The sequence below is a fragment of the Octopus bimaculoides genome, chromosome Z (genome assembly GCF_046866305.1).
Source record: "Octopus bimaculoides isolate indiv1 chromosome Z, ASM4686630v1, whole genome shotgun sequence".
Taxonomy (NCBI): domain Eukaryota; kingdom Metazoa; phylum Mollusca; class Cephalopoda; order Octopoda; family Octopodidae; genus Octopus; species Octopus bimaculoides.
The window spans coordinates 19,900,825-19,914,270 of NC_142944.1; the positions used below are offsets into that span (position 1 = coordinate 19,900,825).

Consider the following 13,446-nt stretch of genomic DNA (forward strand, 5'->3'; position numbering starts at 1 on the left):
CTGGATGCCCTTCCTAACGCCAACCACTCCAAGAGTGTAGTGGGTGCTTTTACATTACGTGCCACCAGCACGAGGGCCAGTCAGGTGGTACTGGCAACGGCCACGCTCAAATGGTGTTTTTACGTGTCACCTGCACAGGAGCCAGTCCAGCAGCACTGGCAACGCCCTCACTCAAATGTTGTTTCCACCTTCCACCGGCACAAGTGCCAGTAAGGCGACACTGGTAATGATATTAAACACAAAAAAAAACACACACATGAACAAATAAATAAATAAAAACAAATACAAACGAACATGTATTAACAGAGAATATAGGTGATACAGACACTCCCCATACCCACATGCACTTACAAAAGACACAGACACATTGAAGGACACGCATGCGTAGACACATACAATAGGAATACAAAATACAAAATGGCTGATAGTTAGCAAGGTGAGACACACATAAGAAAGAAGGAAACAAAGGACCACTGATGAGGTCACAGAAGTGTGACCAAAGAACTCTGGCCGAAATAAGATTAAGATTAATGTAATATAAAGCTGAAGCAAATTAACACCAAATATACAGTGCGTGTGTTTTTATTGGCTAAACTGGCAATATGACCATCCCCAAGTACAACAACATATATATATATATATATATATATATACATATAAGTATAGAAGTAACCAACCTTTGGGTAATAAGTGTCTCCATAAAACATTATATATAAATGCACTGTTCAGACTGAAGAAAGCAAATATAGATATACGGGTGCAACAGCTGATTGTTTTGAAAATCAATGGTGTAATCAAGCTGTGTCATTTCATGATATAAACAAGAGACATGATACTTCCTTGGCTACCCTTATCTATCATTTGACAGAAAGGAAGATTCCATACAACATTAACTTGTCTGTAAGAGGAACTGCAAATCCATGTGACAGACATTATAAGTTATGTAAGCTTTGTTGGGTGTCATATCTAAAGAAAACCTGATTACTAGATATTCTGAACTTATGAGATGTCACCATAGCTTCAGAAAGACTTTCAAGAAATACAAAACAAAATATTCATTAGAAAATTTATAATTATTAATGTAACTGTCTAAAACCCATTTTCCAAAGATTTCTAAACAAGCCTCCATAACAATGTTTGGGGTACACACATCATCAGTTAGGAAGGAATTTTCGTGAAAAATACTATCTTTTAAATAAATGTTTCTCAACCATTTTTTCAAAACTTATGGACCACTTTAATTCTTATTTTACTCGAATGAACCCTCCAAGCCACTTGGTGTTAAAAAAAGCTTATTCATCATCATCAACATTTAACGTGCACTTTCCATGCTAGCATGGGTTGGACGATTTGACTGGGGACCGGCGAACCAGATGGCTACACCAAACTCGAATCTGATCTGGCAGAGTTTCTATGGCTGGATGCCCTTCCTAACACCAACCACTCTGAGAATGTAGTGGGTGCTTTTTACGTGCCACTGGCACGAGGGCCAGTCCGTACTGGCAATGGCCACGAATAAAATATTATTAGGAATTGTATAAAAATACTTATTAAAATATTTTGTCTATTGTAGAAGTATAAACAATTTATTGCAGATAAATTTTAACAACAAACTCTTATATGGCTTCCCCAAGGGCCATGTGGACCTCAGTTGAGTACCATTGTTTTACATTTTGATATTTACATGAAAGTGTCTGCTAGTTTACAGGATATTTAAAACTATTCATTTATAACAGAACATTCTATGTATTTGAAAATTTGACAAAGTCAATAGGAATGAATGTAGGAAAGTAGATTTTTTTTTTCTTTTTTACTTTTTCACCTCTGAGCATATAAGCACAATTAATATCATTTAGGTCAGTGTCTGCTGAGGCTTACTTAATTTTTAATTAATCTTTTCTTTCTTGGTAAGTAGGACATACCACTAAATATCAATGAAATATCTTCTTCAACTGCCTGGCGCTGCGTGTGTTGGGTACATAGCATGTAACCACTGGATTCTGTGGTAAATATTGTTTAACCCTTTATGGTACCAATTATGGCTGACTTCTATAAAGCGGCAGGCAGACACTACAAACTACTTTGAAAATAGAAACTGTTGACAAGACTATAGACTGTCTAAAAAACAAACTTTTCTTTCATGCTTATATTTTTTCTTTTCATTTTTTGATTCATACTTCTTCAATAGTCTACTCAAACCAGAGTTTGTTTTGTTGAGTTTGGCTTGTAATATATAAATGTAACCATATTCAAACATGCTCAACTTGATAGAAGTATAAATTATCATTTAATCAAGTGTCCACAGCCCATAACCTCTATGCATGATTCTGAAGAATCAGTTTTCTTTTGTGTCTATAATACCTAATATATATCAATGGCTGCACATATTATTGCATAAAATAGTAATACTCTTGAAATTGATTTTCAATGAAACAGTTGCATATCAATGAAATAGAAAGACCTGCTTACATTATTCTCCTTCGTTATAATTATAAATAAGCCTCTCTGCTCCCACCTCTCTCTTCATATATACATATATATAAGTATGGCTCTTCATATACTTACATACTTATATACACTTACATATATAAGTAAGTAAGTATATTTAAGTACATATATAAAAATACATCTGGTTTGTGCCTAATGAAAATGTTTGAAATATTTTTCAACATATGAAACTATCAGTAGCACTTAAAGACTTTAAATAGATAATGTTCTTTAAATAGATAATATTTATCCCTCACTAGACAGAGTACTTTCTGTTGAATTTTCTATCACGGAACAGTACATGATATATATAAAAGTATATAAAAGTAGTTGTGGCTGTGTGGTTCTGGGTTCAGTCCCACTGCATGGCATCTTGGGCAAGTGTCTTCTACTATAGCCTTGGGCAGACTAAAGCCTTGTGAGTGGATTTGGTAAATGGAAACTGAAAGAAGCCCATTGTATGTACACACACACACACACATATATATATATATATATATATATATATATATATATATATACATACATATATATATAATTTCTTTATTGCCCACAAGAGGCTAAACATAGAGGGGACAAACAAGGGATTAAGTCAATTACATCGACCCCAGTGCGTAACTGGTACTTATTTAATCAACACCGAAAGGATGAAAGGCAAAGTTGACCTCGGCGGAATTTGAACTCAGAACATAATGGCAGATGGCATAGTGCTAAGCATTTTGCCCGGCGTGCTAACGTTTCTGCCAGCTCGCCGCCTTTATATATATATATATATATATATATATATATATATATATATATATTTGTGTGTGTCTGTGTTTTCCCTCCATCATCGCTTGACAACCGATGTCGGCATGTTTATATCCCCTGCTCTTTGGCACTGCACACCAGAGCGTCAGTGCATCCTTCCAGGTCACTATTTCTCAGCCACAACCAACTCTTATCCCAATCTTTATCTTGCATGTACTTCCTATGCATAAGTTTATCCTTCCATTCCTTCACAAGTTCTTTTCCCACTCTCTTCTTGCTTTCATTTGGTGTCACTGCATCAGCAGATTTCAGTGTGTCAAGGACTCTTACATTTGACATGATGTTACCCATTACATTCTTAAGGCACCACGCTAGATCGTTTTCTTCACTTTTGACACAATTTTCACAACTTATAAATCCTCTACCTCCTTTTTTTCTTCCAATATAAAATCTTGTAGCACAAGTCCTTGCATGGAGTTCTTTATGCACTGTCATCAATTTCCTAGTTTTCCATAGTATTATTAAGGCAGCAAGCTGGCAGAATCATTAACACACCGGACAAAATGCTTAGCCGCATTTCATCCAGTTTTATGTTCTGAGTTCAAATTCTGCCTTTTATCCTTTCAGGATTGATAAGATAAGTACCAGTCAAGCACTGGAGTCAATGTAATTGCCTTACCCCTCACCCCAAATTGTTGGCCTTGTGCAAAAATTTGAAATTATTATAATTATAATCAACTTATCCTCTCCCCCAAAATGGCTGCTCTTGTGGAAAAATTATTATTATTATTATTATTATTATTATTATTATTGAGTGAGAGAGCAGTTCATGCCACCAAAGTGACCCTGGGGTAAAATATACGAAGCCCAGTATACCCATCATGACTACCTATCTGATAAAGGCACACTAGGCACATGCCTCACAGACGTGCAAGACATGGTGATATCATATCACGATAAACAGCGCATGACCTCGCAGGTGGGACCCAGTTAGAATTTTTTTCAGGTCGAGTAGCCCATCCCGTTCAAAAGGTCCCTGAATAAGGTTTGTTTAAGGATGTTGAGCAAAACACCCATGTTTCCAGATGTGAATTATCCAAACCCCAAAGAATTCCTCTCAACACATGGCTATGATGCTCCTCCACTACTTCTGCTCATGATCAGAGATGCACATATCGTCAGCCACCAAGGGACATACTCAACTGGTTATAGTCAAACAACTGACAAACAAATCTGTGGTATTGAGCAGAATATTTGCTGTAGCCCATCTTCTATACCAAGACAAAACAATATACATGACAACACTTCCAATCAGTTAAGATCAGAAGCCATGAGAGCCACTGCTTGGTACTATTATTATTATTATTTCCATTTCACTTCTCAGAGCTCTTCATTTCACTTGCTCTGGCTAATTCTGTAAGAGCAGACAACAACCTGTAGTATCCATCTCAAAATCCTCGCTGTTTCCAATGAAGTAGTTTTCTAAGCATGTCCTACCCTCATGTCAATCCAAATTTCTCCAACAAGTGTCTCAAACCTGGTTATTATTCTCAAACCTATTCCTAGTGGCCATACAAGTACTGCGATTACAGTTACTTTCTTCACTGCCCACCCAACATTCATGCAATTTCATCATTTAGTGGCTTGTACTTCTCAAACTTCTCTAGGTCTTTGTCACCAACTTAATAATATTATTTATAGTCTAAACTTGAATTTCTCTTATGTTTATTTGAAAAATAACCATTATATCCTTGAAATGAATTATAAAGAAAGAATAAACAAACTAATGTAATAAAATACCACAGCATGACAACTTTGGTAAAAAAAAAAACAGAACAAATTAAACATCAGTACATTATTTACATTATGTACATTCAACGGATATTTGTCCTCATCTTGTTTGTTGTTAACACAATGTTTCGGCTGATATACCCTCCAGCCTTCTTCAGGTATCTTGGGGAAAGTTCTCATTCCCAAGGTATTTTTCGATGTTATTATTATTATTATTGTTAGTGTTCAGGTCACTGCTTGGAATCATACTTGGAATCTTGGGGTTAGCAGCCCACGCTCTTAACCACTACGCCATATGCCCATGGGCTTATGGCATAGTGGTTAAGAGTGTAGGCTACTAACCCCAAGATTCCGAGTTCAATTCCAAGCAGTGACCTGAATAATAATAATAATAATAATAATAATAACAACAACATCGAAAAATACCTTAGGAATGAGAACCCAAGTTCAAAATTTCCCCAAGACACCTGAAGAAAGCTGGAGGGTATATCAGCCGAAATGTTGTGTTAACAACAAACAAGATGAGGACAAATATCCGCCGAATGTAAATAATGTAAATAATATCACTAATGTACATAATTCCTCATCTCTTAAATATAGAACTATATTAAACATCAGTACATTTACTAGTATTGAAAAAAATGTGTAAATATGTGATGTGGGAGTTAGCTTTCTTCTTTATTTCTTAATGTAAGTGATAGTGCATATATATGTATGCAATTCGCATGTATGTGTGTGTGAAGAATAACATGTATATATATATATATCTGTAGCCCTACTGTAGGTTTGTGGATGTCTGTCTCTGTAACTGTGTGTTATGTATGCATGTATATCTTTTATATATATCTTTTACATGTTTTGGTCAGTAGACTGTGGCCATGAAGAATTTTTTAGTTGAATGAATCAACCCCAGTATTTATTTCATTTTTTAAGCCTGTAACTTATTGTATCAGTTTCTTTCACCAAACTGCTAAATTACAAGGGCGTAAACACATCGGCACCAGTTGTCAAGCAGTGGTGGGGGACAAACACAGGCACAAACATACACACACACACACACATCATCATCATCATCATCACCGTCATCATTTAATGCCTGCTGTGTATGTGTGTATATATATATATATATGGGTATGTATACATGCATGTATGTGTATTTATACTGAAGACGTGCGTTTATGATGAAGATGTGTTTTTCTTCACATGGATGTGTCTATTCATATGCATCAATATGAGCATACATTTGTACATTATACCTGTATTGTGTATATGTATGGATGAGTGTATGTGTCTGTGGGGGAGGGGTGTATAGGTATGTGTATATATATATATATATATATATATATATATATATATATATATATATATATATATATATATATTGGTGTAATGTCCTTTTGTATATATGTGTCTATGCGGATATATATATATGTATATATGTGCATGTGTTAGATATAAATCTCTGTGTGTGTGTAGATACGACTACATACATATGTATTTTCAGATGTTGAGCTACACAGAAAAGATGACAACAAACTGAGACAATTGGTGATTTGCTGTGTTTGGAAAGAGCTACCCAATTAAGTAAAATCCACATCCATGTCCCACCTTCATCCACCACCACCCACTATGCTCATCATGGCAGTTTCCACTCCCTTCCCATCCGTTTTCTTTCATGTACCCTTGAATGCCTTCCCCACAATATATCCACCTAATACCTCCTCCCTCTACCAGTGTCCATGTATTACATTCCCTTCCACCTCTAGACCCCTCCCACTCCTTCTAGAATCTTGTGTACTCACCCACCCACTCATCCTCTATAATCCTTGGCCTACTTCACTATATATACCACCCTGTAACTAGGGTGTGAGACCCCTGCTCCCTCCATGCCACATCTTCACCATCTTTCTCTCTCCATCTGAGCTAGCCCATGTCCCTCTTCTAATGCATGGCACTGTTTTTGTCCCTCAATACTAATCCCCACCTCCAAATTGAGGCATCTTCTCCTGCAAGTTACTGCTGGTGCCACATAAAAAGCACCCAGTAATCTCTTGCAAAGTGGTTGGCATTAGGAAGGGTTTCCAATCATAGAAATCATGCCAAAACAGACAGCAGAACTTGGTGCAGTCTTCTGACTTACTAGTTCCTGTCAAACTGTCCAACTTAAGCACATGGAAGACAGATTTTAAATGATAATGATGTATGTGTTTTCTCTAATTCTCACTCACTCACTCTATCTATATTACTATCTTGCATCTTCACTAACCTTTCCCTCTATCTCTCAATACACTTCTGATTTAATGTTCAATATTACACATAGTAGCAGCACCCAACTGTAAATTTGTATTGCTTTTGGATCTTTGAAGAATTATAGATAATTTTACATGTATACCTTTCTAACTTCTATCTTGTAATGAAAAATGAGTAACAGGGAATTAAAAATATACCAAATTTATTTTCTTGTCTTGTTTTGTCACCAACCAATTTAATTATATATTAATTACACACACACACAGACACACACACACACACACATACAGGGTGCAGTGAATAAATTGTTGTCTAAACTATGCAAAGATGTAAATAACACTAACATCTCAGTTTAACAGATATATTTACCAAAAAATAACATACTTAGGCAGTCGACCAGCCAGAATACCAGGCCATGGGCAAACAAACAAAAATGAGTAATATCATTGGGTTGGTAACCAATTGGGATATGAACCTATGTCTTAAAGACTATATATATATATATATATATATATATATATATATATACATATATATATACACACACACACACACACACACACGCACATGCAAAATGCAAGCGTAATATATATATATATACACACATATGTGTAATATGTTTAATATATACATATGTGTATGTGTGTGTATGTATACACACACACACACATATATTTACAGGGTCCGGTGAATAAACTGTTGTCTAAATTACACAAAAATGAAAATAACATTGATATCTCATTTTAATAGATATATTTAACAGACAACTGGGGTCTGGAAAGTTCCCTGACTAGTCAGCCCCATGTCAAACCGTCCAACTCATGCCAGCATGAAAAGTGGATTTCAAACGATGATGACAATGAAATATGTATGTGTGTGTATATATTATAATCTGTAATATAATATGTGACAATTATTCAGTTGCCATAACAAGGCTCTGAGTTTCGGAAATCGGGGTGGAAAACTGCTCTGGCATCTTGTCAGTTATCGAAGCAATCAAAAGATTTTTTGCCTCGATAACTGACGAGATGCTGGAGCAGTTTTCCCCGACATCTGAAACTCGGAGTCTTATTATGGCAACCGAATAATTGTCACATATTATATTACAGATAAATTCCTCTATTTACATAATATCGAGGTGTCATTCATTCTTCTGTTATCTTACCATTACTATATATATATATATATATATATATATATACAGACATATATATATATATATATATATATATATATATATATATACCGCCTGACTGGCCTTTGTAGGGTTTTCGAGCGAGATCGTTGCCAGTGCCCCTGGACTGGCTCTTGTGCGGGTGGCACATAAAAGCACCCACTACACTCTTGGAGTGGTTGGCATTAGGAAGGGCATCCAGCTGTAGAAACTCTGCCAGATCAGATTGGAGCCTGGTGCAGCCATCTGGTTCGCCAGTCTTCAGTCAAATCGTTTAACCCATGCTTGCATGGAAAGCGGACGTTAAACGATGATGATGATGATGACAATGTATGTATGTATATATATATATATATATATATATATACATATATACTTTCTCCATTTCTAACAAAACTATATATATATATATATATATATATATATATACATGAATGAACTTAAAAACATACATACATATATGCAAATAGGCGCTGGTGTGACTAGGTGTATGATGTTTGCTTTCCAACCAAATGGTTCTGGGTTCAGTCTCACTGGCACCTTGCACTAACCAAAGTTTTGTGAATGGATTTGGTAGATGAAACTGAATAAGCCTGTCATGTGTGTGTGTGCACGTGTGCGCATGTGTGTGTAGGCATGTGTGTTCATCTATGTGTCTGTCCCCCACCACCGCTTAACAACTGGTACTGGTGTGTTTATGTCCCTGTAATTTTGGCAAAAAGACACCAAGAAAATAAGTACCAGGCTTAGGAGATTAGTTTTGGGAGTCAATTCATTCAACTAAAAATTCCTCAAGGTGGTGCTCCAGTATGGCCTCAGTTTGATGACAGAAACAAGTAAAAGATAAAAAATACATGTATATATATTTATTTTTTCATTCTTTCATTTGTTTCAGTCATTTGACTGCAGCCATGCTGGAGCACTGCCTTTAGTTGAACAAATCAACTCCAGGGCTTATTCTTTGTAAAGCCTCATACTTATTCTATCAGATCTCTTTTGCCGAACCACTAAATTACAGGGACGAAAACACACCAACATTGGTTGTCAAGTGACGGTGGGGGGACAAACACACACAAATATATACATATACATAGATATATATGTATATACGATAGGCTTCTTTCAGTTTCCGTCTATCAAAGCCATTTACAAGGCTTTGGTTGGCCTGAGGCTATAGTTGAAGACACTTGCCCAAGGTGCCATGCAGTGGGACTGAATCTGGAACTATGTGGTTGGGAAGCAAGCTTCTTACAACATAGCCACTCCTGCACCACTCTTTCTCTCTCTCTCTCTCTCTCTCTCTCTCTCTCTCTCTCTCTATATATATATATATATATATATATATATATATATATATATATATATATATATATATATATAAATGAGTAAATATTCAAATGAATATTCATAAAGGTATTATTATTATTATTATTATCATCAGTGGTAAATCTAAATAATTGATAAAAATGACAATAATATTAGTGGCAGCAAGCAATATTAGCTATGCAATCAATTCATAATTAATAGAGTGTACACGAAGCACCAGCTTGCTCAACATATCCACCAATGTGTGTGCATGTGTGTATATATGGGCATGAATATATATATACACACACGTGTGTGTATATATATATATATGGATATGTGTATATAAGTATATATAAATATATAAACAAGTATACCTATATATATAAGTATAGATATATGTATATATCATATATATACTTATATATATATATATATATCATATATATACTTATATATATATATATATATAAACACACACACAATCACATAAATATACATAAGTTTGAGTAAAAAAAGTAAGGTAATTAAATATTCCTCTTGTGTAAATATATTTATGTGTGTGTGAGTATTATCCATATATGTCTATTATATTTATTTGTGTACACACACACACATACATACATATATATATATCCTATCTATTTTACTTTCCTTTTTCTTCAGTCAATGCACTAGAGCTATTCTGAGGTACCACCCTGAAGATTTTGGAGCAATACTTTTTTATTCTTAAGTTTGGTACTTATTTTATCTCTCACTTTTGCCAAAGAGCTAGGTTTCAAGGAAATATACAAGCCAATATGCTTAGACATACATTTTGATGTGTGTGTGTGTGTATATATATATATATATATATATATATATAGATAGATAGATAGATAGATATACATACCCACACACACGTATATATTGTGACATATATAGTAACATATATATTTATACTTGTATATGTATATTTAAATATACATACATATACTTATATTTACACACACACAAACAAGTATACTTACGTTTACACACAAATATACAGGTATACTTATATTTACAAACACATATAAACAGACACCTATTTATATGCCTCTCTTACACTTAAACCTGTCATCAAGTCGCAGAAAGCCACCTTCTTTGATATCACTCATCCTCCCAATCGAGGGCTCGCCGGTCCTGGTGCCACGTAAAAAGCAAGCAGTAAACTGTAAAGTGGTTGGTGTTAGCAAGGGCATCTAGCCGTAGAAACCATGCCAGCGCAGACAATACAGTCTGGCACAGTCCTCGGTTTGCCAGCTTCTGTGAAACCGTCCAACCTATGCCAGCATGGAAAACAGATTTTGAATGATGATGATGATCATGATATATTCACAAACACACATATACATACATATATATATACATATATATGAATATATGACTATGCTATATTAATTAGAATCTCGATGGGAGTCTGTTTTAATTAATGCATGAATTAAAAGTAATGACGATAAGACACATCATGCAACAGGCCTCACAGACTTGTATGTATACACACCCCTTCACTCCGGTAATGCTCTAGCATGTGCACAATTACGTACTTTGATGGCCAAATTCACCTCATATATTTAGAAATTAATACAAGGAGAAACCCCTGAAAGAAAGTTGATTGAAAATAGTTTTCTCTCACCTGTACCCTCTATTAGACGAACGGGGTGGAATTCGAAATACAAAAACTTCGTTCTTGACACAAATGACGCTCTCATATTCCCCGGCCATGTTGAATTGATAGTGAGGCCGCTTACACCAACACTGGAGATGTCAAAGGTCGTAAAGAATCAGAGGTCAAATAACTGTGATGAGAAGTACCAGCTTAAGCGTATTAGAAATAATCTTTTGATAACGGTTGTTGCTATAATTGTAATAGAGGTGATTAATCAATATACATTTTCACATCTTGTGTAAATTTATATGTTGCGCTGCATGTACTTATGTAAATTAATATGCCTTACATAATTTATATTTGATTTGAAAGATAGTGTTTATTTTCTTTCAGTCCCTCAAATCTTGGTCAGGATTCCTACAATTATCAGTTCTCTCCTTTTGTCTGTGCAATTGTTGTACTCAAAAATAGGATTTCGTTGTTAAGTAGGCGTTTCTTAAGAAGTTTAGGTTAACAAATAGAAATTGAAAAGAAAAAAAAAAAGTGATGAATCAATATTAAATTTCTATTTATTTCAAATCAACATATCACCCATGTTGCTGTCCCACTTTCGTATTAAGATAAACTGCGAGATCCATATCAGCAGCTTTTGATATACTGTACCCCGTTTGTCATATTCTCAAATTGGACCTATTTACGCAGACCAAAGTTGTCTTATCAACCTACCTTTCAAAGAACTTCTTTGGGGAAGTGGGGAGACGAACAACGTCCACACTTAGTCGTCTGCTAAGTATTTCCATACTTAGTCGTCTGCATATTTTAATATGCGACAGGATTTATTCGTCATAAACCCTACTGCCCGCGTGTTATTTTGGTCAGCCCCACTGGAGCAGACCTGTGATTAGATCCATTTCATTCATGACCAACCCGTCTTTCTTTCAGACGCAATAGCTCGATACCTACATTAGTAAACTTGTCCTTCAATATTTTCTAAGACCTTATGATCAAAAGCGTTTCCGCCGTGACCATCCTGTTATTCTGTGTATGAAAGACTACATTATCCAATGTGCTCTTTTTAAAGGCGGACTTTTATTTCGGAGGCATATTTAGCTGCTATTTGTAGCTTATCGAATGACCTTATAACAAGCTCCTTCGTTGATCCCATGATTGTTTTTGAACTTAACTGTTCATGTAGCTAGCCTTCTTGGCTCCTCCGACAAAGTATAAATATATCAGTTTAATATATTTTCATCGGCTACTGGTCACTTCTTTCTTTCATAATAATTCATGTACTGAAGACCATATACGTATGCCGCTGTTTATAGGGATCCACTACATATCAGATATCACTTCCCCACTTCATTGCTTAAGTGCTTGGAGGTACCACCGCTACTTATAGAAGTTATATTAGTATTTAGTACTTTCATTGGATCTAGTGTTTTTTTTCTTTGTTTTTTTTCTTGTACAGTGCAACACTCCAGTATTAAAGCATCCTTTCTACATTTTATTCTCTTGTCACAGGTTGAGGGCTCTTGCAGAGTACCATCTTGCTCACTTTAGTATTTGCTGCCGATATCTCCACCGCTTTCTCCGCTACAAGACCACTTCAGCCAAAATTATTGGTTAATGAGCTTTTGTATGCAAGGTGTCTATTTTCTAAAACCTGGGGTAGCATTTTCATCTAAACCTTAGTTTATTTATTTATTTAATTATTTATTTATTTATCAACATTGTTGCATGTGGCATGCTTGTTACGGGGTGTTTTTATTTCTTTCTTTGTTTTTGTACAGACGAGTTAGATTTTTAAACAAGTTTATATATATATATATATATATATATATATATATATATATATATATATATATATATATATATATATATATATATATAATATACAATAATCATTCATTTAATTATTTATTACGTAAAATACGAAACTGTAAATATAATAATATTAATGTAATAATACGCCACGTATTAGTATATATCTATATATATTTGTTTATTCTAACTTTCGAACAGTGGGATTGAAAAACGAAAAGAGAGTGCCGTATGAAAG

General features: G+C 34.8%; 1 protein-coding gene across 2 annotated transcripts in view; it reads right to left on the bottom strand.

Annotated features, from left to right (window-relative positions):
* Positions 1–13,446, bottom strand: part of LOC106869513 (adaptin ear-binding coat-associated protein 1) — a 39,355-nt gene that overhangs the window by 25,342 nt on the left and 567 nt on the right. For both annotated transcript variants that reach the window (XM_014915280.3, XM_014915279.3), the window contains exon 2: positions 11,415–11,536. In XM_014915280.3, coding sequence (XP_014770766.1) covers positions 11,415–11,536 — 122 coding nt within the window. The remainder of the gene's footprint in view (positions 1–11,414; positions 11,537–13,446) is intronic.